The sequence below is a fragment of the Bubalus bubalis genome, chromosome 7, assembly GCF_019923935.1.
Source record: "Bubalus bubalis isolate 160015118507 breed Murrah chromosome 7, NDDB_SH_1, whole genome shotgun sequence".
Lineage (NCBI taxonomy): Eukaryota > Metazoa > Chordata > Mammalia > Artiodactyla > Bovidae > Bubalus > Bubalus bubalis.
In genome coordinates, this window is record NC_059163.1 from 14,018,955 (window position 1) to 14,045,328 (window position 26,374).

At 45.1% G+C, this 26,374-nt stretch overlaps 1 protein-coding gene across 5 annotated transcripts in view; it reads right to left on the minus strand.

The window, feature by feature from the left end:
- The window catches only part of EVC2 (EvC ciliary complex subunit 2), a 153,806-nt gene that overhangs the window by 69,742 nt on the left and 57,690 nt on the right, over window positions 1-26,374 (minus strand). For all 5 annotated transcript variants that reach the window (XM_044945651.2, XM_044945649.2, XM_006044374.4 and 2 more), the window contains 2 exons: window positions 6,875-7,199; window positions 544-783 (listed from right to left, as the gene is read on the minus strand). In XM_044945651.2, coding sequence (XP_044801586.2) covers window positions 544-783; window positions 6,875-7,199 — 565 coding nt within the window. The remainder of the gene's footprint in view (window positions 1-543; window positions 784-6,874; window positions 7,200-26,374) is intronic.

A 26,374-nucleotide genomic window follows, 5' to 3' on the forward strand; every position in this document is an offset into this window, starting at 1 on the left:
TTCTATGCACAAACACCCACAAATTCACCCAAGCCTATGAAGACAGAGATCATAAGCCCTAGGCACACATCACCACACATGTGCACAAACACACGTACATATATGCACTTATATATTTCTATTTTTAACTGCTATATATATTAAACCTATATTATGCCAAGCACTGGCTTTCTGTGAATTTGATTAAATCTGCATCATGCCACTTTTAGTATGGGGACTCTATTACTTCCATTTTACAGATAAGGCAACTGAGACTCAGAGACACTGGCAATTTGCTTTAGTTGACAGAGTTGACAGGTGGTGGAACTAGAATTCAGGTCCAGGTGAGCCTGAGTCCAGGGCCTGTGCTTCAAGCCACCATTTATTTGCCTTGCTTACTGGAAAGTCACCCTCTACATCAAGAGGTGGAAGGAAGATGAGGTTAGTTCACTGGAACCCAGCACAAAAGAACAGACAGGACTTAACTCGGGGAGAGGAGACATTTAGTGAAACAGTTCAGGAAAATGACTCCTCCATCAGAGGGAGCCTCATTTGAGGCATTACCTGTATTTTAGAGTAATCTTGCAGCAGCATTTTTGCTGCCTCTGGCTTCAGCTCGCCTTTGAAAATAGCACTTTTTATCTGGGTAAAAAAGATATTGTGCAGTTCGTTCCTCTGGAAAATGGCCAGCTGCCTGTGGGCCTTGGCAAGGTCCTCCTCCTGCTGTAGAGCGAGCGACCTCCTCAGGTGTTCCTGCTCCAGGCTGTGCAGGGTCCTCAGGAGGCTGCTGCACTCGACGGCGGACTGCGGAGAAAAGAGGGAGTGCATGGGGGGCGACACACCAGCCGGGTGTGTACAGGCACATGCATGCAACATGCAAGCACACACACGTATATGTGTGTGCAAATGTGTACACACAGCACACATACATGTCCCAACACACATGCACAATGCACATAAATGCACCCGCCAGTGACATATATATATATATATATGCACACATATACACATGCATAGCGCACATAAACACACCCAGAAATAATGCATAGACATGCACACACATACTGGCACACACACACAATACACATGTACACACAGGACACGCATGTGCACCATCAACACACACATGCACAGTGCACATAAATGCACATAGCAATAATGCACATACATATACACAAAGAAGCACACACATGCATGCACATGTACACACACATACACACAGCACACATGCATGTACCAGCAAACATACACATGCACACACACAGTGCATATAAATGCACACAGCAACAAACAGTGCACATACATGCACAAAGATACAGGTACACACATATGCACACAGAGCAATACACTTACACACACACACATGCACATGCAAGCACATGTGTGCACACACACATGGAACACAGACATGTATACACACATACACAGAACCATCTCAAAGAAGAAAATTTGTAAGGGTGGAAATCGTCAAATCAAACTGCCTGAAAATAGCCCGCAAAATGGAAACATCATGGACTGTGCTGTTAGGCCTCTCAAGCTTATTTCCATCATCTTTCATTCTTCACTTAGTTGAAGAGAAAAATACCAGTGATCAGGCCCAAGCTGAGATCATTTGTGTAAAAGGGAGGCAAAGAGGAGGTAAGAAGCGGCTTCTGGGATGCCTGCACTTTCTACGGTCCAGAGAGAAGGCAGGGCACACACTTTCACTGAGTTCCTGATGCATCTGCACTCCCATCATCTCAGAGACTCATGCTGCAGGAGGGCATGTTAGTAATCCCACCTGCAGGGGCAGAATTCTAAGAAGACCCCAAGATCCCTGGCCCCTGGTATAGACATCACATGAATCCCCTCCTTTTCAGGGGACATAAACTTTGAAGATGATGGGACTGTCACTCCCACAATCCACAGAAATGCATTCACCCCCTGCTCCAGTTCAGTTCTCCTGTGGCACAGATGAGACTAAAGTCTAAAGCAAAGGACACCCCTTCCCAGGGCTGCCAACCAGCAGAGGTCATGTGAAGTGGCCTGGCATGGGACACACTAGAGTGGTGGGGAGTGGGGCAAGGTGGAGACAGAAAGGCCTGCCAACAGGGCCAGCCACTGTCAACCCACCAAGGGAGGCTCTGCAGGACTATGCACTTGGTGTGGCCACATCTTCCCATTTTTTTTTTAAAGAGAAGCTGAAAGTCTGGGTTTTTATCCAAATTTTTATATTTTAAAAACTGGCAACACATTAACATAATGGTCATTCACCACAACTCCCTACTGAACTTTTCACTAAAATAGACTTTTCAGATAAATGAGGCATGTTTATCCTTTGGCTTCAAATGCCTGAAAAAGCAACCTGCATGGAGGGATTGGAGGACATGGACCAGGACAGGGCACTTCAATCCTGGCTCAAGAATCACAGGCCTGTGCCAGGCTATTTTGGCAACTGCTATTTACACTGACTCTACACCATCAAGATGGGGATACAATGAAAACAGTGACAGACTTTATTTTCTTGGGCTCCAAAATCACTGCAGATGGTGACTGCAGCCATGAAATTAAAAGATGCTTGCTTCTTGGGAGAAAAGCTATGACCAACCTATACAGTACATTAAAAAGCAGAGACTTGACTTTACTGACAAAGATCTGTCTAGTCAAAGCTATGGTTTTTCCAGTAGTCATGTATGGATGTGAGAGTTGGACCATAAAGAAAGCTGAGGGCCAAAGAATTGATGGTTTTGAACCGTGGTGTTGGAGAAGACTCCTGAGAGTCTCTTAGACTGCAAGGAGATCCAACCAGTCTACCCTAAAGGAAATCAGTCCTGAATATTCATTGGAAGGACTGATGCTAAAGCTGAAGCTCCAATACTTTGGCCACCTGATTCAAAGAACTGACTCATTGGAAAAGAACCTGATGCTGGGAAAGATTGAAGGCAGGAGGAGAAGGGGATAACAGAGGATGAGATGGTTGGATGGCACCATCGACTTGATGGATATGAGTTTGAGCAAGCTCTGGGAGTTGGTGATGGACAGGGGAGGAAGCCTGGTGTGCTGTGGTCCATGGGGTCACAAAGAGTCGGACATGACTGAGTGACTGAACTGAATTGAACTACACCATCAAAAATGTGAAATTGTATCCAGAAATTATGACTGTACTAAATGACACTCCCTGTACTCAATTTAAAAGGCTGGGCAAATTGTAAAAATGTTTTATAGAAGTAAATCCACCAGGGGTGGTTACAGTGTAAGAGTTCTTGCACGTAAGGCAGTTCTTCCTTAAGCACACATATAGAGGAGTTAGAAGACCTCAGGGAGCCCAGGGCAGGTGGTGCTGGCGCTGCCTCTTCTCCAAGCAGCTGGGAAGCCGGCAGATCTGGAAGAAAGTCCTGGTACACAGCACATACCCTGAATGGCCAGTGGCTGCTTGCAGGAAGCTGGGCAAGTCACTTCCCCTCTGGGCTTCCGTTTCCCCAGCTCAAACTGAAAAGATTTCACAGGCTGACTGTTTTATGCCATGGGCTTCTTTAAAGTTACATGAAATGATGAATCATGATAAACACCGTATAGAACAGGGCCGACAGTGCCAAGTTCTGGTCTAAGTCCTACACAAGTATTAATATTAACTGTTCTATATGACAGGTGTCATTATCCCCAGTTTAAGGATAGGGAAACCAAGACCCAGGGAGCCCGAACAATGCCCCTGGAGGAACAGAGTGAGATCTAAACCTAAGCCACCCGCGCTCAGAGTCCATGGTCAGCACTGACCTCCCAAGAGCCTCTCCCTGGAGAACTGCTTTGAAAACTGTTTGGGATTACATAGGTCTTTCAATGTGAACAGAATTCACTGCTATACTAATTAATGGAATTCCTAAACTTTACTCAAGAAAACTGATACTGCCCATTTCGTTTTTTTTTAAAGCAAATTTTTGAAGGAATAATATGACTGATATATTTTCATGCATTTTTATTTAAAGGTGACTATAATACATGAACAGATAAGTACAAGGTCGTCAATAGTTTTCTAAGATGGAATGGTTTGAACAGACTGGAAGGGAAATAGCTCTATTACCTTTTGCCGTTCATATGGTATTTTTGGAAGCAGATTGGCTTAAATAAAGAGACTGGTCTCTGCACAAGGTGGCCTGGGGGATCCAGAGGGATAGTCCCCTCCCATTGGCCCCTGCATGGATGAAGCAGGAAGACACAGCCAGTGTAAATAATGAGCCAACACTTAAAACTGCATCGCCCCGGGCGTCTGTGAGGTGCAGTCGCCGGGATGAGCTGCCTGCGTGAATCTTGGTCCACCCACATGTCCTTGTTGCATCTGATCCCTTACCTATAAACATGGGATCCTATCAATTTCCACCTCCCTGAGTGAGTGTGAATATTTGAAGAGAAGGTCCAGGTGATGAGCTTAGACCAATTCTTGGCCCACAGTGAATGCTAACTAAGCGTGAGAGCATTTCATGAAATCAGAAACTGTACTGTGATGGTGAGTGGAAACAAGCATGATATACTGTTAGTGAACTGCATAAACTTCACTCTGTAAGAAAATATATTTAAAGCAAAGGGCTTATGCTGAAATCCTAGGACAGGAGTGGGGGCCCTTTAGTATAGCTATATCTCCAGGCTGAGACAGAGTAGAACTCAACAAACAAGCTGAACGAATGTTGGTCTGCTGTTGAGTGGTCAGATGGGTTTCAATTTTTTTTGGAGGGGAGGACTTCTTTTTATGCTGTGGAGCTGGAGTTGGCAAACATTCAGTAAAGAACAAGATAAATATTTTAGGCTTTGCAGGACACATCGGGTCTCTGCCACATATTCTTTTTTTGTTTGTTTCATTTTTATTTTTTGTAATTCTTTAAAAATGAAGAAACCGTTCTCAAGGGTCAGACAGAAAAAGGCCAGGCAGGATTGGACTCTTGGGTCCCAGCTTGCTGATCTCTGCTTTCCAGTCCTTCTCAAGCCTTCTTTATTGAATGCATATTATTTTTATCAGAAAAAAAATTAGAACAAATTTAGGAAATAAGAGAGAGAGAATGAGGCTGTTTGGGACTGAATCACTAACTGTATATAATGCATTCTTTTTACGTGCTGAGCTCAAGGAAACACGGTCCTGACCTGTAAAGTCATGGGTGGAGATCAGAGAGTGCGGTCAGCTAGGGGAGCCACGGTGAGCGAAACAGTGCCCCCTCCTTAGAAAGATACATCCACCTTCTAACTCCAGCACCTGATGAATGTGATCTTCCTTGAAAGCAGGGTCTTTGCAGATGTACTTAAAGATCTCATGAGGTCATCCTAGATTATTTGGGTGAGTCCTATATCAAAAGATGAGTGTCCTTATGAGAGATAGAAGAGAAGGTGACAGCGTCAAGGGGCATGTGAAGACAGACCTTAAGATTGGAGGGCTGTGGCCACAAGCCAAGGAATGCCTGGAGCCACCAGAAGCTGGAAGAGGCGGGGGTGGGGGGATTTCTCCCCAAGAGATTTCAGAGCGGGTACGTCCAGCTGACACCATGATTTTGGACTTCTGGCCTCCAGAACTGTGAGAGAATGAATTTCTGTGAACTGTTCTAAGCTACTACGTCTGTGGTTATTTGTTACAGCAGCTGCAGGAAATTCATACAGGAGCCAAACAGAAGATAAGTCACACTTATTTTCTCATCCCTAAAATGAGATGGGTGTTTAGGTGAAGGGACCCCAGTTGCAGGGGAGTGGGTGGGAGTGAGATAGCGTAAATCACTCCTCTCTTCTTTACTGCCCGGTCCACGGTCTGACCACAGGTGACCATGTGAGAGCCAGGAGGCATCACCCCAAGAGCTCTCCTCATTCCTGGGGAATTCTGTGCACAGCCACCAGTCTGGGGAATGGACGTTAGGAGTCGAGAAGCTTGTTCCTAAGTAGATGTTAGACTCCCCTCTCCTGCCCGATGGATCAGGATATGTGGGCTCAAGTCACCAGAGCCAACCAGCCATCTCTTTCATGAAGGAAGGAAGAAATCAGGCTGGATTTGGTACACTTGGGATAAAAACATTGGGGCATGATTCCTTTCAAGATAGCAACTGACACTCTCTAAAAAAATGAGAGCTGGTCTCTGATCAACAGAGGCCGGCCCTGGGAAGGCTGACGGATCAGAACTCCCAGACCCTGCACTGTGCAGGAGAGCCTTCTGTAGCCCAGGCCCGAGGACTCCTTTCCTGCATTACTTTTCCCAGCTACTCGGAGAGGTCGGTGCCCTCGGCCTTGATTCACAGACTTACAGAAGCTAATCAGGGCCTTCAGGAGGAGAGGGGAGTCCAGACTTGTCTGGTTCAGACCCTGTACTGGAGAGAGAACCATGATCTAGTATGGTGCAGTCCAGACAGACACACGTGCACTGACTTCACAGCCCCCTGAGCTGTGCTTCCCCAGAATGAAGCCTTTCTACTTGCCCCATGGCCTTCCACAGCACTTGAACGTTATAACACAGCTGAATGAAGTCATACTTGTTATATGTGAGGATCCTTCATTAGACTATGAACTTCTCAAATGCAAGAACCATGTCTCAATGTTCTCCGCACCTTCACTGCCTAGACAGCAGTGACCAGTAAATGCTTTCTAAATGAATTCTGGGTGGTTGGACGGATGGATGGATGGATAAATGGATGGATGTGTAGATGGACAAGTAGATAGAACGGTAGTAGGTGGATGGATGGACAGGTTGGGAGTTGAATGGACAGAAGCATGGATGAGCCGTGAGTGAATAAATGGATGGATGAATGAGTAGATGGGATAGATGGAAGGGTGGCAGGTGGGGAGAATGGATGGATGGATGGATGGATGGATAAAAGGGATGGATGGGTAAACAATGAATCCCTAAGAGGAAGGAGGGAGGCAAAAGAAAGCCTCCCTTTCAAAGCTGCCTTACCCTCTCACTAACACGTTTCAGCACCTCTTCTGCTTCCTCCATGGCTGCCATCTCCCTCTGGTACTGGCTTTCTGTCTTCTTTCTTGTTTCCAGGTCACACTCGGCCGTCAGAGCCACCATCTTCCGATCATACTCCTCCTGAATTTCTTTCTCCAGCAACAGAAACTGCTTTTTGAACACAACACCCATCCTCCTCTCCACCTGAGGGGAGAGCTGGCCACTGCTGGTCAGATTTTTCAGCAGAAGAGCAATGATATCTTTGCTGATTTGAGTTCGACAAGCTTCCAGATCTGAGTCTGCCCGATTCAGGGTTGCAATTTCCAACCTGGGAAACACAGAGGTCAAGAGAATTCCATTACATCAAATTGCAACAGAAACCAAAGGTCCCTCAGAGCGCTGAGGTTTTCCAATTATGTGTGGGCAAGGTCTTTCTTTTTTCCTTTTCTCTCCTTTTCTCCTCTTCTACTCCAACCAGTTACAAAACGACAGTGAATAAAGTAGCAGAATCTTATTTAATAAAATTCCAACCATGTTGGAAATGACATGGAATATAACTAATGTAAGACATGGTCTTTCTCAACAAGCCATAAATCAACAACATCAACAAGACTACGAGAAAATGGTTAAATATTTGGAGGATTTAAAAATTAAAGTTTACTTTTTTCCAATTAAAAATTAATTTATAGGTGTGCCAACTAAATGTAATGTGGTATCCTGTACGGAATCCTGAAACATAAAAAGGACATGAAAAACTAGGGAAATCTAAACAGAGCTTAATTAATAATAAAGTAACAGTATTGGTTCATTATTTTTAACAAATGTGCCGTAGGAATGGACGATTTTAATAACAGGGGAATCTGAGTACAGGGTATGTACAAACTCTCTGTACTATTTTCTCGGTTTTTATGTAAATCTAAAACTGCTCTAAAAATGAAGTTTACTCAGGAAATATTGTGAGATACTTCACAGGGTCTCAGATTCTGAAACTTGATTGTGGCAACTAAAGATACACACACACATCAGCCTGTCTTCAATGTGGCTGAATTTTATGGCATCTCAGCTATACCTCTATAAAACTATTAAAAGATACAAAGGACAAAATTAATTTATGTTCACTACAGAAAAATCTGGAAAATAATACAAACACAAAAAAAGACTTCATTGACTGTAGGTCCACCACCCAATCAGAACCAACGAAAGCATTTTGTTGTATTTGCTTCCAGTTTTTTTCTCTGCACACGTTTTAGTTACATGGATCCAAGTACAAGTTCGTCCTTTTTTCAGCTACTACTATAGCAGGCATCTTCAAATGGTATTTAAAAGCTGCAAAACCTTCTTTCATAATGGTTGAAAAATATCTCATGACGTGGTGTACCATGATTCAATGAATCGTTCTTCTAGTGGTGCACATTTGGGTTACTCAAAAAATTCAAAATCTAAAATAATCTGAAGTACACATCCTTTGTAAAGAGTTTTTGGTATTCACGATGATCTCTTCAGTATTATTTTCACAAAGAGTATCAAATGTGGGTCAGATGTGACCAACATTTTTAAGTCTCCTAGGACATCATGCTAAAACCACTTTCCAGAAAAGCTCCCCATCAACGCAGAGGGTCATTATTTCACCTGTCCCTCTCCTTAAACATTTTTACCAATTTGATAGAAAATGGCATCTGACTGTAAAATATAAGAGTCAACATTCAGAAAACGAAGATCATGGCATCCGGTCCCATCACTTCATGGAAAATAGATGGGGAAACAGTGGAAACAGTGTCAGACTTTATTTTTTGGGGCTCCAAAATCACTACAGATGGTGACTGCAGCCATGAAATTAAAAGACGCTTACTCCTTGGAAGGAAAGTTATGACCAACCTAGATAGCGTATTCAAAAGCAGAGACATTACTTTGCCAACAAAGGTCTGTCTAGTCAAGGCTATGGTTTTTCCTGTGGCCATGTATGGATGTGAGAGTTGGACTGTGAAGAAGGCTGAGCACTGAAGAATTGATGCTTTTGAACTGTGGTGTTGGAGAAGACGCTTGAGAGTCCCTTGGACTGCAAGGAGATCCAACCAGTCCATTCTGAAGGAGATCAGCCCTGGGATTTCTTTGGAAGGAATGATGCTAAAGCTGAACCTCCAGTACTTTGGCCACCTCATGTGAAGAGTTGACTCATTGGAAAAGACTCTGATGCTGGGAGGGATTGGGGACAGGAGGAGAAGGGGACAACAGAGGATGAGATGGCTGGATGGCATCACTGACTCAATGGACGTGAGCCTGAGTGAACTCCAGGAGTTGGTGATGGACAGAAAGGCCTGGAGTGCTGCGATTCATGGGGTTGCAAAGAGTCAGACACGACTGAGTGACTGAACTGAACTGAACTGAAGAACACTTTACTATGGATATTTTTAAGCATTTAAAAGTAGAATAGTAGGACTCCCAATGTAATCATTATTCAACTTTGAAAACTGTCAGTATTTACCAATCATGTTTTAGCTACTCTATTCAAAGTCTGAGCATTTTAAAGCAAACCAGGATATTTCATTTTACTTCGAATTTTCTCAGTATGTATTGTTAACTATCAGGAATATATATATATATATATATATACACATAATGTTTATATACATGTATATAGGCTTCCCCGGAGAAGGCAATGGCACCCCACTCCAGTACTCTTGCTTGGAAAATCCCATGGACGGAGAAGCCTGTTAGGCTGCAGTCCATGGGGTCGCTAAGAGTCGGACACGATTGACCGACTTCACTTTCACTTTTCACTTTCATGCATTGGAGAAGGAAATGGCAGCCCACTCCAGTGTTCTTGCCTGGAGAATCCCAGGGACGGGGAAGCCTGGTGGGCTGCCGTCCATGGGGTCGCACAGAGTCGGACACGACTGAAGTGACTTAGCATAGCATACAGGCTTCCCATTTGGCACAATGGTAAAGAATTCGCCTGCCAATGTAGAAGACATAGGAGACACGGGTTTAGTCCTTGGGTCTGGAAGAGGCTGTGGAACAGGAAATGGCAACCCACTTCAGTATTCTTGCCTGGAAAGTTCTATGGACAGAGGAGCCTGGCGGGCTACAGTCCATGGGGTTGCAAAGAGTCAGAAATGACTAAGCACACACACACACAATATAAATACACATACACAAAAGTGAATGTATATGTATATATACACACATAAATGCATATGTATTTCTATATATGTATATATGTTTATGTTTATCAGTTTTACCAAATCTTAATGTCATTATCATATTAAATATCATTTAACCCTATCATATTTGAAATGTTAACAATAATTCCAATAATTAGTATTAGTCACTATTTTAACTACCTCAAGTGTCCCAAAAAATTATAGTGGAAAGTCTAATTCAAGAACCAAACAAAATCCAACAATGTTGACTAAGTCCTCTTTAGACTATATCATTCTACCCTTCCATTTTCCTTTGCATGCCACTGATTTGTTGGGAAAACCAGGCTATTTATCCTGCAGAATCGCCAACATTCTGGAATTGGCTGATTACTTCCAAGGGTGTCATGGTTTTTCTGTCCTCTGTTTTTCCACAAACTACCAGTTAGATCTAAGGTCTTGATTGGAGTCAGATTCAATTTGTTTTTGAAAACGTACCGTTAGTGGTGGTACATGTGTTTCCTGTAGAGTCATACTATGGGTGTATGACTCTACAAAACACAAAGATGGATCAAAGGTTTGAGTGGTGCCAGCAAGATCCCTATACCAGGAAATTCCCTATTAACCTTTCACCTAATGGTTTCAGTATGCCTTGTAATTGTTAGCCAGATCCATGATATCATTAGGGATTGGGAAAAAAAAATCACAGTTTCTAATTCTATCATTTCTTCTATATTTTTTAAGCTGTAACTCTTCAAAAAGAAGGACTTTCTTTCCTCAACAATGCAGTTACTCTGACATAAAGCTCATAATTAGGATAGATGTTTGAGTCTTTGCTAATTAAAGAGTTGGTGTCATAGCAACCTCCAATGGTGACAAATGAGTTGGGAGTCTATATATTGGTTTATTTGCTTGTTTGTTTTGGTATGAGAGCAAAAGATTAATAAAATTTTTCCCAACTCCCTGAGAACCTGAGCTTTGGCTAACTTTTACCTGAAAACCTCAGAAGGCCAAGAACATTAAATGTAATACTAGGCGATGATATGGCTTATTATAAAAATGATGCCTGATTGATAAATTACATCTGGATGGAAGGACTTGTAAATGAACCATACATTCTGAATAGGGAAGCATCCTCTGAACTTCCCTGAATAAGGTCATTCTTGGACCTATGCTTGCGGAACGCTGGAAGCTAAGCCCGTGAGTTCCTACAGAAGATGCTGGCAACTGTGGGGTATGAAGCATTTAAGTTAAGAAGGCTCCCACACTTGCCTGATGTGGACTGAATCTCCTTGCACCAGTAATGTGTGACTTGGGGAGAAAACACCTCAAAGATAGGTATAGGCTGCAGTGTGACCTGAGACAAGGGCGCCCACAGAAGAATGTCTAACGCTGCACTCAGAGGACATGAATGCTATGCTCTGTCTTGAGTTACACAGAAGGGGTGGAGTGTGGCCTATGGAAGTCTTAAGAATCCAGCCACTCTTTCCAATGCTCACATTTTACCGTTTTAGATCAAAATGGTTCCTACGTCCTTTAGACCAAATCAACCTAATTTTAAACCAAAGCTCGTCCATTTCATTCCTTCATTTCCTCAACAGGTATTTACTGAACATGGCACGGGCAGAGAGTGCTTTGCAGGTTACAAAGCAAGGAAGAAGCAAAGAGATGCCTCCAGGTGATGTGTGCATGGTTAAATATCCAAGGAACCAAACAAACCGTGGTTCACAGGTTCAGAAAAAAATGACTTCTCTACGAGACAGACAAGATCGATTTCACACCTTTAACGAAGCTTTGTGTGATAGACAAAACAATGTCACCCCCAGAGATGTTCACGTCCTAATTCCCAGAAGCTATGAATCTGTTAGGTGATATGGTAAAGGTTGCAGATTGGAATTCAGGCTGTTTAATCAGCCCACCTTACAACAGAAATTGATAACAAGGTCTTTAAAAGTGGAAGAGGGAGGCAGAGGAGGAGTGGGAATCAGAGGGAGATGTGATGAAAGAAGCAGAGGCAGAAGTGATGAGATAGTCAGCTTTGAAGATGAACAAAGGGGCCACAAGGCAGGAATGTGAGCAGCTCCAAGAAGCTGGAAAAGCCAAGGAAATGGATTCTTCCTACAGCTGACACCTTGATATTTCCTGAAAAGGGAAAATGAACTTATTAAGTCGCTCAGTTGTTTCTGACTCCTTGCGATCCCATGGACTGTAGCCCACCAGGATCCTCTGTCCATGGAATTGTCCAGGTAAGAATACTGGAGTGGGTAGCCATTCCCTTCTCCAGGGGTTCTTCTTGGCCCAGGGGTCAAACCTGGGTCTCCTACATTGCAGGCAGATTCTTTACCATCTGGGCCACCAGGGAAGCCCCTGATATTTCCGAGGGAGGCCCATTTTGGACTTTGACCTCCAGAATTATAATATTGGGTTGGCCAAAAAGTTTGTTCGAGTTTGCTGTAATCGCCTACGGAAACATTTTGACCAACTCAATACATTTGTGTTATTTTAAGCCACCAAGCTTGTGGTCATTTAATACAGCTGGATATGAAACTCATTCACCTTAGCGGAGTCACGCCATCCATCCACCATTCATTCGTTTATACACTGGTATGTGTGGCTGCCTGTTGGATAAACTGCAAGTGCTTGCCTAGGGACATGAAGACTGAAATGAACAGGAGGGAGGCCATGTCCCTATATTCTTTGCCGTTAAACCACTCCCAAGCTTAGGCAAGCTGGGTACAGGACTCAGTCTCCCCATCACCTCACGGGGACTGTCCTCACAGGTAGTCGTTCAGGGTTAAAAGACGTAAGAAATAGAAAATGCATGGAGTCTGGCAGTGTGTTGCTTCTATATGCAGTAATTCTCTTATTCTTTACCATCAGTCTCCCGGGAAACTGGCTTCAGAAGAGAGCCGGTCCTCACAGCTCACCTTTTCTGACTGCCTGGGAACGCAGGTTCACAGGCACTTTCTGTTTTAATAGTATTAATGTTAATCACCATGGATAAATGCTCAGAAGCAGCAGCAATAAGAGTTGTCAGGGTGTTCCAAAGCCACAAAAGAAAGAAAAATGTCCCTTTAAACCAATTAAAATAGCATGCAATTAATGAAGTGATCATCTGTTAATTTCCCAAATGGCATAGAAGAACAAAATGCATATTAAGAATGTATAGTTGGCATATAGGATTGGGTCCACTGGTGAAATTCCCATCACCCACTACGGCACTTACAATTATTTAGACAGTGAAATACACGTATTTTTCCAACCCTTCCCCACAAATCCTCTAATGCCTCCAGGAAACAAAGACATTTTAAGTTACACAGGCTGGACTGAGATTCTTAAAATTCTCTACTTCTTCACAAAGTTGGCAGAGTTGGCAAGATTTAAACCTGCTTTCCTAGGGAACATTCATTTGGGATTCCCAGGTGGCACAGTGGTAAAAAATCTGCCTGCCAGTACAGGAGACACAAGAGACTAGGGTTTGACACCTGGGTTAGGACAATTCCATGGAGTAGAAAATGGCAACCCACTCCAGTATTCTTGCCTGGAAAATTCTATGGACAAAGGAGCCTGGCAGGCTATAGTTCATGGGGTTGCAAAGAGGTGGGCGCGACTGAGCATACACACACAATTCCTAGGGAACATTCCTTTGTTCAGGTCACAGAAATGTCATCTTGTCACTGTACTTTAGAGGGGGAGGTATTTGCTCAGGCCAGTTTTGCTACACATACACCCTGTACAACCGATAGCCCTCTTAAAAATGAGTGACTTCACATGGGAGTTAGAACAATGACCAGCACAGAGGAAGCACTTCATAAATATAAGCCATTAAAATGTATGAATGGGCTTGTCTATGATAACATCTTTCTAAAAGAAATGGCGCAGCTGAAATTATCCAAGAACAGATAAATACTTTGATCAGCTACTGATGATAAAAGAGAGAAAATAACATGAGTGTCTTTTTCCTTATTTATTTCATATAAAAATTAATCAAGTTCTCACCAAATGGCAAGTAAGGTGTCAGGATGAAATTAGGATAAGATTTGATGCAGAAAATGTTCTCCTGAATGAGAAAGAGGACTCATTAACATGGAAGGTAATTCAGAAGGAAGGAAAATGAAATGGCCATGGCCGTTTTTTACAGTATAAATCCAGTGTCTTCAAGTTGGCTGGTGTAAGCATAATAAGCATAATAGACCCATGAAAACCAACTGAGTATTAGTGACACTGAAATTTTCCTCATAGGAGCCAATTTCCATGGCATTTTACTGTAGCAAGATTCCATGCAGGGACTATAAATCATATTTATATCCAGTGGATTCGAGGGCCTGGACAATGGATATTTAGGCAAAAGACCTCCTGGGAGTCCTCACTGTCAAAATTGTAATGGCAGGTTAAATAAGTCATCACTGTGTGTGAGTGAAACGCTGGGTAAAGTTATGATAAACCTTAAGCCTGGTGGCTCAGATAGGAAAGAACCGCCTGTAAAGCAGGAGACGCAGGTTCAATCCCTGGGTTGGGAAGATCCTTTGAAGAAGGAACGGCAACCCATTCTGGCATGCTTGCCTGAGAAATCCCATGGACAGAGGAGCCTGGTGGGCTACAGTCCATGAGGTTGCAAAGAGTCAGACACGACTGAGCAACTTTCACTGACTCACTCACATTCACTCACTCTCACACTCACTAAGTTTTTTAGTTTGGTATAAACTCAAATAGATTGTGATCAGATTCAAGGTCAGCAGTCTGCATCCTTGTCCTTGACCTTTTCCTCTTAAAGATCTCTTGGTTTAGAAGTCACACTGGGCCCTCTCTCTCCAGCCTTGAGCTGCTCCTCAAAGGAAGCACAGATGTAGACAGAGGTTCATCTTTTCATCCTGGCGTTTCCATATCACTGCCTGCTGCCCACTCCCCATTCCCACCTCCCCTCGTTGGCCAGACCCCAACAGGACAGCTTAGGAAGAGACGAAAAAGAGAAGGGAGGGTTCCTCTCTCCACTTGCCCGTTTCTCAGGAGATGATGTTTCATTATGTCTGAAAACATCATGAGCTTGGGAGTCACACCAGTTTAGCTTCCAGTCTCAGCTTCTCCCTCCCCCTGTTAAGCCCTGGGTGATTCAGGTGAGTTACTTTATGTCTCTGAGCCTGGTTTCCCAGTTAGTTAAATGAGAAAATTATCACCCCTGTCAAATGAAGGTCACTGAGACACAAATGACCTTATCTATGAAATAGAAACAGACTCACAGACATAGCGAACAGACTTGTGGTCAAAGGAGAGGAGTGTTGGGGGAAGGACTGGGACCAGCAGATGCAAATTATTATATGTTGCTGTTTGTTGTTTACACTAAGCTGCGTCTGACTCATTGGGACTCCATGGACTGAGTGGACACATCTCCTGAGTGTCTCCTGCTTGGCAGGCAGATTCTCTACCACTGAGCCACCCGGGAAGCCAAATTATTATATATGCAACATGTTAAGTCGCTTCAGTCAAGTCCAGCTCTTTGCGACCCCATGGACTGTAGTCTACCAGGCTCCTATGTCTGGGGAATTCCCCAGGTGAGAATACTAGAGTGGGTTACCATGCCCTCCTCCAGGGGATCTTCCTGATTCAGGGACTGAACTGCATCTCCCGAATTGGCAGGCAGGTTCTTTACCACTAGCATCACCTGAGAAGCCCAAATTATTATATATAGGAGGGATAAACAACAAGGTCCTACTGTATAGCACAGGGAATTCTATTCAATGCCCTATAATAAACCATAATAGAAAAGAATATGAAGAAGAATGTGTACACATATATAGGTATATATAACTAAATTGCTTTGTTATACAGCAGAAATTAACACAACATTGTAAATTAACAACTACACTTCAATAAAATATTTTTTTAATGAAGATCACTGAGATGATTAATAGTGACTTTTATGCACAGGCTTTGTTTTAATAGCTTGATGGATATCAAACCATTTAATGCCCATGATGACCTTGTAAGGTAGGTGAAGAAATTGAGATGCAGAAAACTTAAACAATCTTGTTGAAAGTCACATCATTATCAGGTGGCAGAAGTGACATTTGAAGCCATGCCCTGCGACTAGAGTCCAGGCTCTATGCTCTGCCCCCCTGCCTCACACTGACATGCACAAAGTCCTGAGCCAGCACCCAGCACAAAACAGATGATGGAAAATATTACTTCCTGTTGTTGCTATGGTTATGGCTGTCAGAGTCTTCCTTGGTGTCATTCTTTATGGCAAAGAAAGGAAAATGTGAAGAGAACATAAGCAGATAGATAGAGAGGTAGAGAGATGAGTGATAAACAGGTGGATTGCATATGAATTCTTTTTTGGAAAATTAGATTTTGCTGTACCTGGAGATTAGATGATGGTGACAGGAAAGGAACTGCAAGACAGAACGTTTAAAGATGGCTTTAGAAATGAGATCAACCTTGGATTTCAGCTAAGTCATCATTCCAACCAATACCCAGGTTTCCTCAATGCTTTTCCTGCTGGAGTTCCCCAGCCTCCACTCTGCCCACACACGGGAGGGGCGCTAACTGCTCCTCCAGGCAGCTGTCCATCGCGGGACAGCTCAGTCAGAAAGCTCCTCTTTGTAACCCTCTGAGAGCCACCTTCCTAAAGTTTCCATCGTTCCAGGTTCTGCCGTCTTCCTGGTGACCTCAGAGGTATCTGGGGATGGTGACCATGTGCATACCAACTATCTCCAGTCATGGGTATATGACAGGGGTTTACCAAGAGCAATGGGAGGCCAGTGAAGTCAGGGTCACTGAAAAGAATGGACTGAAGGCCCTGGATGTGAGGTTGAGTGCAGGCGGCCAGTGAAAACGTGGCAACGGCCAGGACTCAGGCAGTGAAGCTGAGATGGACATGGGGGAGAGCCTGGAAGGGACAGGTGAGGGCCCCTGAGGAGAGGCCATGTCAGGATGGCACCCACAATTCCCTGGGCTGTTTGTTTCCTCCCATGGGACCCTGGATGAGAATTCCTGGTTAAAGATGAGAAAGGCCTTTTGAGAACTACAAGCTCCCCAAACTGACACGCATGACTCTCTGGTTTCCTGAAGCGGCTATAACAGAATCTTAGGAACCAGGTAGGCTCAGGACAACAGAAATGTCTTGGGTCACAGCTCTGGAGGCCAGAAATCTGGATCAAGATAAATAAATGGGAGCAAACTAACCCCAGAACTGAAGATTAACTGTGCTCAAAACCATCAAGATGACCACTGATGAGACCACTGATCATGACCAATTTCCAGATGACTGTCAGCTGATTGTCCTGTTTCTGCATGTTGCCCCCTCCCTCCACGTATACTGCTCTGAAGATTCCCTTTAAAAACTCGTGCCCACTGACTGGCAGTGGGAATTTTGTCTTTGGACATGAGAATGCCTTCTCCTTCTGTTGCCCACCTGCAAGATAAATGAAACTTTCCACCAACTGTGCCTCTCGAGTATCAGCTTTCAAATGGCGAATAGCTGGACCCAACTTTTGGTAACAATACTTCTCTGGCCAAGAATTTAGGCCTCTAAGATCCTCCGCAGCATCCAGACTCTAAGATGCTGTTTTCCCAGGAATGTAAAAATCACTTTATACTTAAAGTTAGCTAACAGATGATCAGCAATTTGTGCAAATAATTTTCAAGCCACATTTGTCCTTTCACTAGTGCACAAGGATGTGCTCTTACATAACCAAGAAAAGCTTATTGTCCCACCCATCGATGCATACAAATAAAACCTACCTTTGTGGCTCATTTAATCTTTACCACATCCTGACATTTCATGAGGACCACCTCCAAGGTGCCTGATTCTGGGAGCCCCAGGGAACATTCAACCCCTCATGAGCTCAAGCACCACAGTGTCAGGAGGTGAACAAACCTCTAGGCTTTTAATCCTCACACTTACACAGAGTTTATGACTTTTCACTTTAGGAGCACTGGATGCAATCACAGTATTAATCACATTCTTATCCACTCATGTAGCAACATTTACTGAGCACTTGGGATGACTTTTCCACATCTCAAGACTGGTGCTGGTTATAGGGCAGACACGTGCTAAAGACAAGATGAAGTTTCATGGTGCCTAGCACCCGTGTGTGTGTGTGTGTGTGTTAGTCGCTCGGTCATGTCCAACTCTTTGTGACCCCATGGACTGTAGACTGCCAGGCTCCCCTGTTCATGGAGTTCTCCAGGCAAGAATACTGGAGTGGGTTGCCATTTCCTTCTCCAGGGGATCTTCCCGACCCAGGGATCAAACCCAGTTCTCCCGCATTGCAAGCAGACTCTTTACTATCTGAGCCACCAGAGAAGCCTAGCATGGTGTGGAATCACATATTTTCCCATGTGATTCTCTGATGAATGCCTGTCTTCCTCACTAGACTATAAGCCCCAGAGGCTAGCACCCTGCCTGTTAGGCTCACCCTTGCATTTCCAGCCCCTTGCCACCTAATGTAGACTGAACAACTGCATGGCACACATGGACAGAGGAATGAATAAGGAGCTGGGAGTCATCGAGAAACTTGTGTCCATTTCTGCAACACCTATGAAGCTGTGCCATAGAAAGAAACCATGAGATTCAGTGGGCAGAATACAGCCAAAAGCTAAAGTGACTGGAAAGATATGAATCGCTTACCATAGCCAGGCACTCTCATGTCTGGGTGAGCGTGAGTTCACTAAATGCTTACGTCCCATGGAGTGGGCATCATCACCATCCATCCTCATGCTCAGATGAAGAAACTGACACACAGGGTTTTGACCAAGGTCATCAAGTGATTAAGTGATGGAGCCAAGAGTTGGGAAGAGCACTGCAACTCAAGCAGCTCAGTGCTAAGCCCAAGACACTTCCTCTGCTAACCAGACAAGGAAACACGACTACACCTTCAACATAGGAAAAGTTGTCTGACCTTACACAATATAAGGAAAGTGCAGAATTAAAGCTCTCAGGAGGTGCCATGGTTTCCTATTAGATCAGCACAGGTACAAAGATCACCCGCCCCTCTGACTAGGTTAGAACTTCCTTGGTAGCTCGGATGGTAAAGAATCTGCCTGCAATGTGGGAGACCTGGGTTCTCCTAGAGAAAGATCCCCTAGAGAAAGGAATGGCAACCCACTCCAGTATTCTTGCCTGGAGAATTCCATGGACAGAGGGGCCTGGTGGGCCACAGTCCACTGGGTCAAAAAGAGTTGGACACAACTGAGTGACTAACACTGACTAACTATGACTAGGTTACGCTGTCAAACACTGGGGATGGCAAACTGGTCCAGCCTCTGTGGTGGGCAACTGGACAATACCTATATTTTTTAAAATGCACACTAATGCAACAATTCGCCTTTGAAAAAGTCACACTATGGGTGGCCTTGCACGTCTGTGCCCAGACAAGCACTGCAGTGCTGACCAAGAGGAAACGTGGTTGAATCCAACCACATATTCTTCAGTGGGTGGCTGGGAGGCACAGTGGTTAAGACCATGAGCTCTGAACCCACATCCTGACCACAGCTCCTACTTGCCTTATGACCCTGGCAAGCGACTTAAACCCTCTGTGCTTTAGTTTCCTCATCTGTAAACAGTACTCAGCTCAGAGCCTACTCTGAAGAGTAAATATTAAATATGTCCATGTCAATAAAACAACCAGGTCTGTGTTTCATTCACATTAAATTCTTTAAAAATTCAGTTGTTATTACTATTACTGGAAAACTATGCAGCCACTTAAAAGAGCAGTGTTGTTCTGTAGGTATAGATAATCAACAATCTCCAAGATTGCTGCAAAGTAAGAGAAAAGGGAGCAAAACAGTGGGTAAAGCATGTGATCATTTTGCATTTAATAAAGGCGTGTCTGTGTAAATATCCATATAGTCATAGACCATCTCTAAAGGGTACATGACATTGCCTTTGCCTTTGGGGATGACAACACCGTGCAGGCGATGAGACGATAATTTGGTTTTCACAGTACAGCCTTTTCTGTCATTCTAATTCTGTGCCATGTTCATTAGTGACTTCAAAAAATCAAGTAAAGAAACAGAAAAAGAAAAAGCAAACATGAGTATTATCAGAGTCTGGGATGATGTATCTCTGTGGGACAGAATGAGTTTCTGGGTTGCTTCTGACACCCTCTTTTCTGGCCACTCTCTGAGGCTGGTGCCAGACCAGTGTGGATGGTGATGTGCAGACGGTGGCCCAGGACAGGACCCCAAGAGTCTGTGAGAAGCCCCACCACCCTCAGCACAGCTGGCCCTACCAGCCAAACGCACAAAGTTCCATCACTGAAGCTGACTGATGGAAATGGCCGGTGCTGGGGAGGGGCCATGTGTGTCTCGCCTCTGTCTGTGATCCTTCCACATGGGAAGTGAAGGAGAATTGGAGCAGGAATCCCCTGAAGTCAGTTGTGGAGAGAGTCCAACTGCGGAGCTGGTTATGCCTCCAGCTGAAAGCCACATCCTCCAACCTAGGTTTTCTAAGTAATAAAAGGGTGATTTTTGTGGCTGGGCTGGACAACATGCCTGAGGTATGTCTTATTTCCCAACTGGTTCGTAACTCAAGGTGGCAGGAGATGGGAGTTCCTTACTGACCCCTCAGACACACCCAACTGTTGAGATGATTCCTTTTATGTCTAAGAAATTCCTAAGAGGATGCATGAACCTCATGGTCCGGAAGGAGTCGGGTGGAGAAGGTGAGATGCTGAGTCAGAGAGCATACCCATCACATCTTGCGGAGGTTAGTGAAGTGTGATAGTCGCTCAGTCGTGCCTGACTCTGCGACCCCACGGATTGTATAGCCTGCCAGGCTCCTCTGTCCAAGGAATTCTCCAAGCCAGAATACTGGAGTGGGTAGTCTTTCCCTTCTCCGGAGATCTTCCCAACCCAGGGATCAAACCCAGGTCTCCCCCACTGCAGGTGGATTCTTTACCATCTGAGCCACCAGGGAAGCCCAGGTTACCTGCACACAGCAGAGACACTGTGGTGGGGATGGGGTGGAGGGTGCAATTCAATGATCTTCCCAGCCTGCGCCTTCTCCTTGTGCTGCGTCTATCTGTGTGAGATGATTCACCCTGTGGATGGTTGCATCTTGGGTCCTCCCTTGGCTTGGCTTCCTCTCCAGCACCTCATTCAGCTTGGCGCCAAGCACTCAGTGGGAGCTTGGTAAACACTTGCTGAGAGGAGCTTGCTGGACACACATTCTCCAACAAACTGTCACCTAGCTGGGGAGATGAGTGAGGGTCACCATGGCAACCAGACTGGCGTTGCCGCTGCTCTGCTTGGCAGCAGCCTCACTGTAGCCTGCCAGGCTATGAAAATCCCTGTCTGGCTTGTTGGGTCCTTATGGGACCCCGTGGCAAAGCACAGGTATGAGGACAGGGCTGCTTCTAATTCAGTTGGCCTGGGTAGCAAGATGCTTGGTCATTTGATGCTCTGAGTGAACTCGATCCTTCCAGAAACCTAAGAACAGCCTAGACTTGGGTTATCTTGTCAGAAGCCCATTCATCTCCTAACAGTGTCCCGATAACCCTTCAATACCCAGCACAAATTTCAGCCACTCATTCATTCACAAGGCGATTGCTGATGCTTACCTAGTGCCACCAGACTGGTTCCTCCTGAGGGTTCGGGGTCTAATGTGGAAACAGACACATAGCCTGGGTATCACAGAACCACGGGGCAAGGGCCCAATGGGAGCCCAGGGTCAGGAGCAATGAGTGACTCTTGTTTGTGTCCCCACCATGTGGCACAGTAACTGACACAAGCTATTGCTGCTGCTAAGTCGCTTCAGTAGTGTCCGAGTCTGTGCGACCCCATAGACGGAAGCCCACCAGGCTCCCCCTTCCCTGGGATTCTCCAGGCAAGAACACTGGAGTGGGTTGCCATTTCCTTCTCCAATGCATGAAAGTGAAAACTGAAAGTGAAGTCACTCAGTCGTGACTCTTAGCGACCCCATGGACTGCAGCCTATCAGGCTCCTCTGCCCATGGGATTTTCCAGGCAAGACTACTGGAGCACACAAGCTATTAACAGATGCTTAATCAATACAGGAAGAAAATGGAAAGAAGGCAGGGTTGGAGAGGGAAGGAGAGGGAGGGGAGGAAAGGGAAGGGAATGAGCTATCCTCAAAGTCATTTAGGATTTGAGAAGAGGGGGATTCCCTGATGGTCCAGTGGTTAAGACTCCAAGTTTTCACTTCTGAAGGTCCAGGTTCAGTGGCAGGTCAGGGAACTAAGATCCCCACAAGGCAAGCAGTGTGGCCAAATAAAAAAGAATTTGGGAAGAAAAGAGGAGGGAGTTATTTATTGGCTCCTAAAACCCACTACCACCCTACAAGTCTCCAGTGGGGCATCTGGCCCTAGGTGATGAGATGCAGTTCTTTGAGGCCATAAGTATTCTCTGAGCCCCTGCCGCCTACAAGTCACCATTTATGTCCCAGTCCCACTGAGGGTGGGGGAGTGCACTGTCACGGGGAGGGCCACCCTCACTTGGATCAGGGCCCCTTTCCCTCCTAGGGAGTCTCCTCTTGCTCAGTCCGAGAAGAATCTCCATCAAATGGTCTGTAAGCAACAAGGAAGACCAGAGGGCACCAGCCTCGGGTCAGAGACCCGGATTTGAGCCCTGGACGAACCACTTTTTTTTTAATTGTATCTTTGGCTGTGCTGGGTCTTCATGTCTACACGCAGGCTTTCTCTAGCTGGGGTGAGCAGGGGCTACTCTTCATTGCGGTGCGTGGGTTTCTCATTGCTGTGGGCTCTCTCGTGCAGCACAGGCTCTAGCATGCAGGCTTCAGTAGTTGTGGTCCATGGTCTTAGTTGCCCTGCCGCATGTGGATTCTTCCCTGACCAGGGATCGAACCCATGTCCTCTGCATTGGCAGGTGGATTCTTTACCATGTACCACCAGGGAAGTCCCTCAACCACTTCTTAATGGAGAGAAGACCATCTCCAATGGCCCTTGTCTGAAGAGAACCCTCAGGAACATTCCAGAAACAATGCTATGACTCACCTCCTTGAACCCTCCAACCAACTTCTTACTTCTTCCTATGAGTCCTCAAGCCTCCACTTCCTCCCTCATTCTCCTGAGACTTCCTGATCACTTCTTGGAATAATGGCCATTCAAAGACATCAGGTCCTCCCGGAAATCTATCAATGCAACCTTTTATGAAAAATGGGTCTTTGCAGATGTAAGTGAAGGACCATGACTTGGGGAGACCATCCTAGATTATCCAGTAGGCCCTCAATCCAATCAAGAGTGTCTTTCTAGGAGACAGGCAGAGGAAACTGGATGCATACAGAAGAGGAGAAGCCAAATGGAGGCAGAGACTACAGTGATGTGGCCACAAGTGAAGGACTGCTGGCCCCCGCCCCTTGGATGCTGGAAGAGGCAGGAACAACCCTCTCCAGGAGGATTTACAGAGATGCAGCTCCATCAACTTCAGCCCAGTGGAAGTGACTTTGGACTTCCAATCTCCAGGACTGTGGGACAATAAGTTTCTGCTGCATGGCCCCATCTAGCTGATGGTACTTCATGACAGCAGCCACAGGAGGCACCACACTCCCCTTGTCCCTCTCCTGCTCACCTGGAAAACCCCTTCCCATGCAGAGCAGGGGGCTGGCCATGGTCCTAGCACCCTATGAGGCAGGCACAGTTATCCCCATTTTATAGATAAAGTGACCAGAGTCACCCAAGAGCTAGTGGCAGAGCTGGGGCCCAAACCAGGCAGTCGAGTTGCTGAGCTTGAGTTCCTAAGTCCTGGGCTCTACCACCACCCTTCGGTGGTCTCTGCAGGGGAGGGTGCCTCCTCCAGGCAGGCTGGAACCCCTGGCCTCAAATGGGCCCTCCACCTGCCTGGTAATTCTTTGGGGTTTCTCTAGTAAATCACCTCTTCCTCTGGCAGGACTGTTCCATATTTCCTACGGTCCTCCCTACGCTTCCCCTCCCCGGTGTCCTTACCGGGGGTACTTCCTTGAGAAACTTCAGAAAGGCACGTGCTGTGTTTACACCTCCTACACGTCCCACCACACACCTGCATGCACCTGCATTTGCTCTGGGTCCTCCTTCCCTGTGTGATGGGTGATATGCCTCTCCAGCGCTTCCAATGGAGCCCTGGTTCCATCTCCTCACACCTGAATGACCTCTTCTCTACAACTATCCCTGCTTTCTCCTGCACCCTCCACCTCCCCTCCTTTGTGCTGGACCATCCCCATCAGAATGCTAAGATGCTCTGGCATCAGCCTTAAGCATTCCCTCTCATGGCTCCATGTTCTTCTTAAGCTCCGGCTGCATTTCTCTGCTCCCCATCGTAGCACAGCACCTTGAAGAAGCCGTCCATACATTTTGTTGCCATTTTACTCATCCTATCCTGGCTTCCTACCTCTGCCTCTCCCCTAAAGCTGCCCTGATCATCAATGATATCCCAGTGGCCAAAAGCAAGACACTTGACTGAACTCCAGGCAATACTAGACATGGTCCATCACCCCATTTATTTTCTGGAAGCCCCCTTCTCTTGACTTTCCTGACCTCCTTGTTCTCCTGGGTTCTTCTTACCTTTCTGACTTCTAAATGTTGGCATTCTTTAGGGGACCATCCTGGTTCCCTCCCCTCCCTGTCCTCCCCATAGTTTCCTCCATCAACCCCCTCTACTTGGCACCTCCATCCAGACTTCCACCTGGTAACAGACCTACGCAGCTGACTGCGCACTTGACGTTGTCATCTGGGTGTCTCAAAGGCACCTTTCAGTTGCCATGTCCAAAACTAACTTCCAGTCTTTTCCTCAAAATGCAATCCTGTCCTCTTTCTTCATCTTAGGAAGTAACATCACAGTCTCCCAGTTGATCAGGCTGAAACTTAGCATCACCTCTGATGGCTCTTTCTTCCTCAAATCCCACTCTCAACCCCTCAACAGGTCCTGCTGAGTCTCCCTCATTTGCTCCTTGATTCCTTGCGTACATATGAAGCCTGTAAGATGGACATCTGACAGAATTACAAAACATCCCAGGGGGTCTGGTTTGAGGAGGCTTGCACCTTCTCCTAATCTTTGCCATCAAGTTAACCATAGTATGTATATAAAAAATATATCATATGATTGGCACATAAAAAAACTATTTGATACAGGCAGATCTTTGGGCTTTGCTTTACTGAGCTGTGCAGCTATTGTGCTTTATAGAGACTGAAGGTTTGTGACAAGCTGGTTAGAGTAACTCTATCGGTACCATTTTTCCAACACCGTTTGCTCACTTCCTGTCTCTGTGCTGCATTTTTGGCAATTCTTACAATATGTGAAATGCTTTCATTATCATATACTTCTTATGGTGATCTGTGATCAGTGATTTCTGACAATACTACTGGAATTGATACGTAGCACCACGCTAGCACCCATACGAGAAGGCAAACCCAACCGATAAATACCTTGTGTTTTCTGTCTACACCACCGACTGGCTGTTCCATCACCTCTCTCCCTTTCCTCAGGTCTCCATATTCTCTCAGACACAACAAGATGGAAATGAGGCCAATTAATAACCCCACAATGGCCTTGAAGGGTTCAACAGAGAGGAAGTTCTGTCTCTCACTTCAAATCAAAGGCATTTTTTTAACAATAAGGTATTTTTAAATCAAGGTATAGACACTGTTTTCTTAGACATAATGCCATTGCACATTTAATAGACAAGAGTATAATGGAAACATAACTTTTTATGCACTGAGAAACCAAAAAATTCATGGAACACACTTTATCTTGATGGCTTGGAACCAAGCCATCAAGATAAAGTGTGTTCCATGAATTTTTTGGTTTCTCTCTGGTATCTCTGGTATGCCTCTACATGTATTTAAAAGTCTTGGTTTTACAAATACTCTTTGAACACACACTTAATACAAAACAAAATTTTGAGGCAGTTTACATGGTGATGTTGGTATCACTAAAAGACAGCAATAAGCTTCCATTTAATAAAAGAGGAAATAAACGCAGACCTAGACTTACTTTCTTATTTTTCTTTTCCTCTCTAGAAAAACCTAAGCTCAAGCTTTAAAAAGCTGTTCTGTCAATAGAAGAGTGAATTTGAAAGCACTCAGGCCTGGGACCAAATCCATTACCTCTTGTGTGACCTCAGGCAAAACCAATAAACCTGGAACATCAGCTTCTTTTGTTAGAGTTGTTGTGAGAATTAAGAAAGATCAGGGTATGAGGTGCTTGGCGGTGGTCAGGGCGAGAACAAGAAAGGAGCTAAAACTCTGTGGGCATGCCATGTTCCAGAAACTTCCAGGACCAGCCAGTCATGGTCAGTTCCTCTTTTCCCCCTCACCCCCACCCCAGCCCACCTGGGGCTGAGCCACCTCCATTATAATAGTCAGGGAGCCTGATAAAAATCAGAGGAAATATTCCTTCCTCAAATTCTCTTTGTT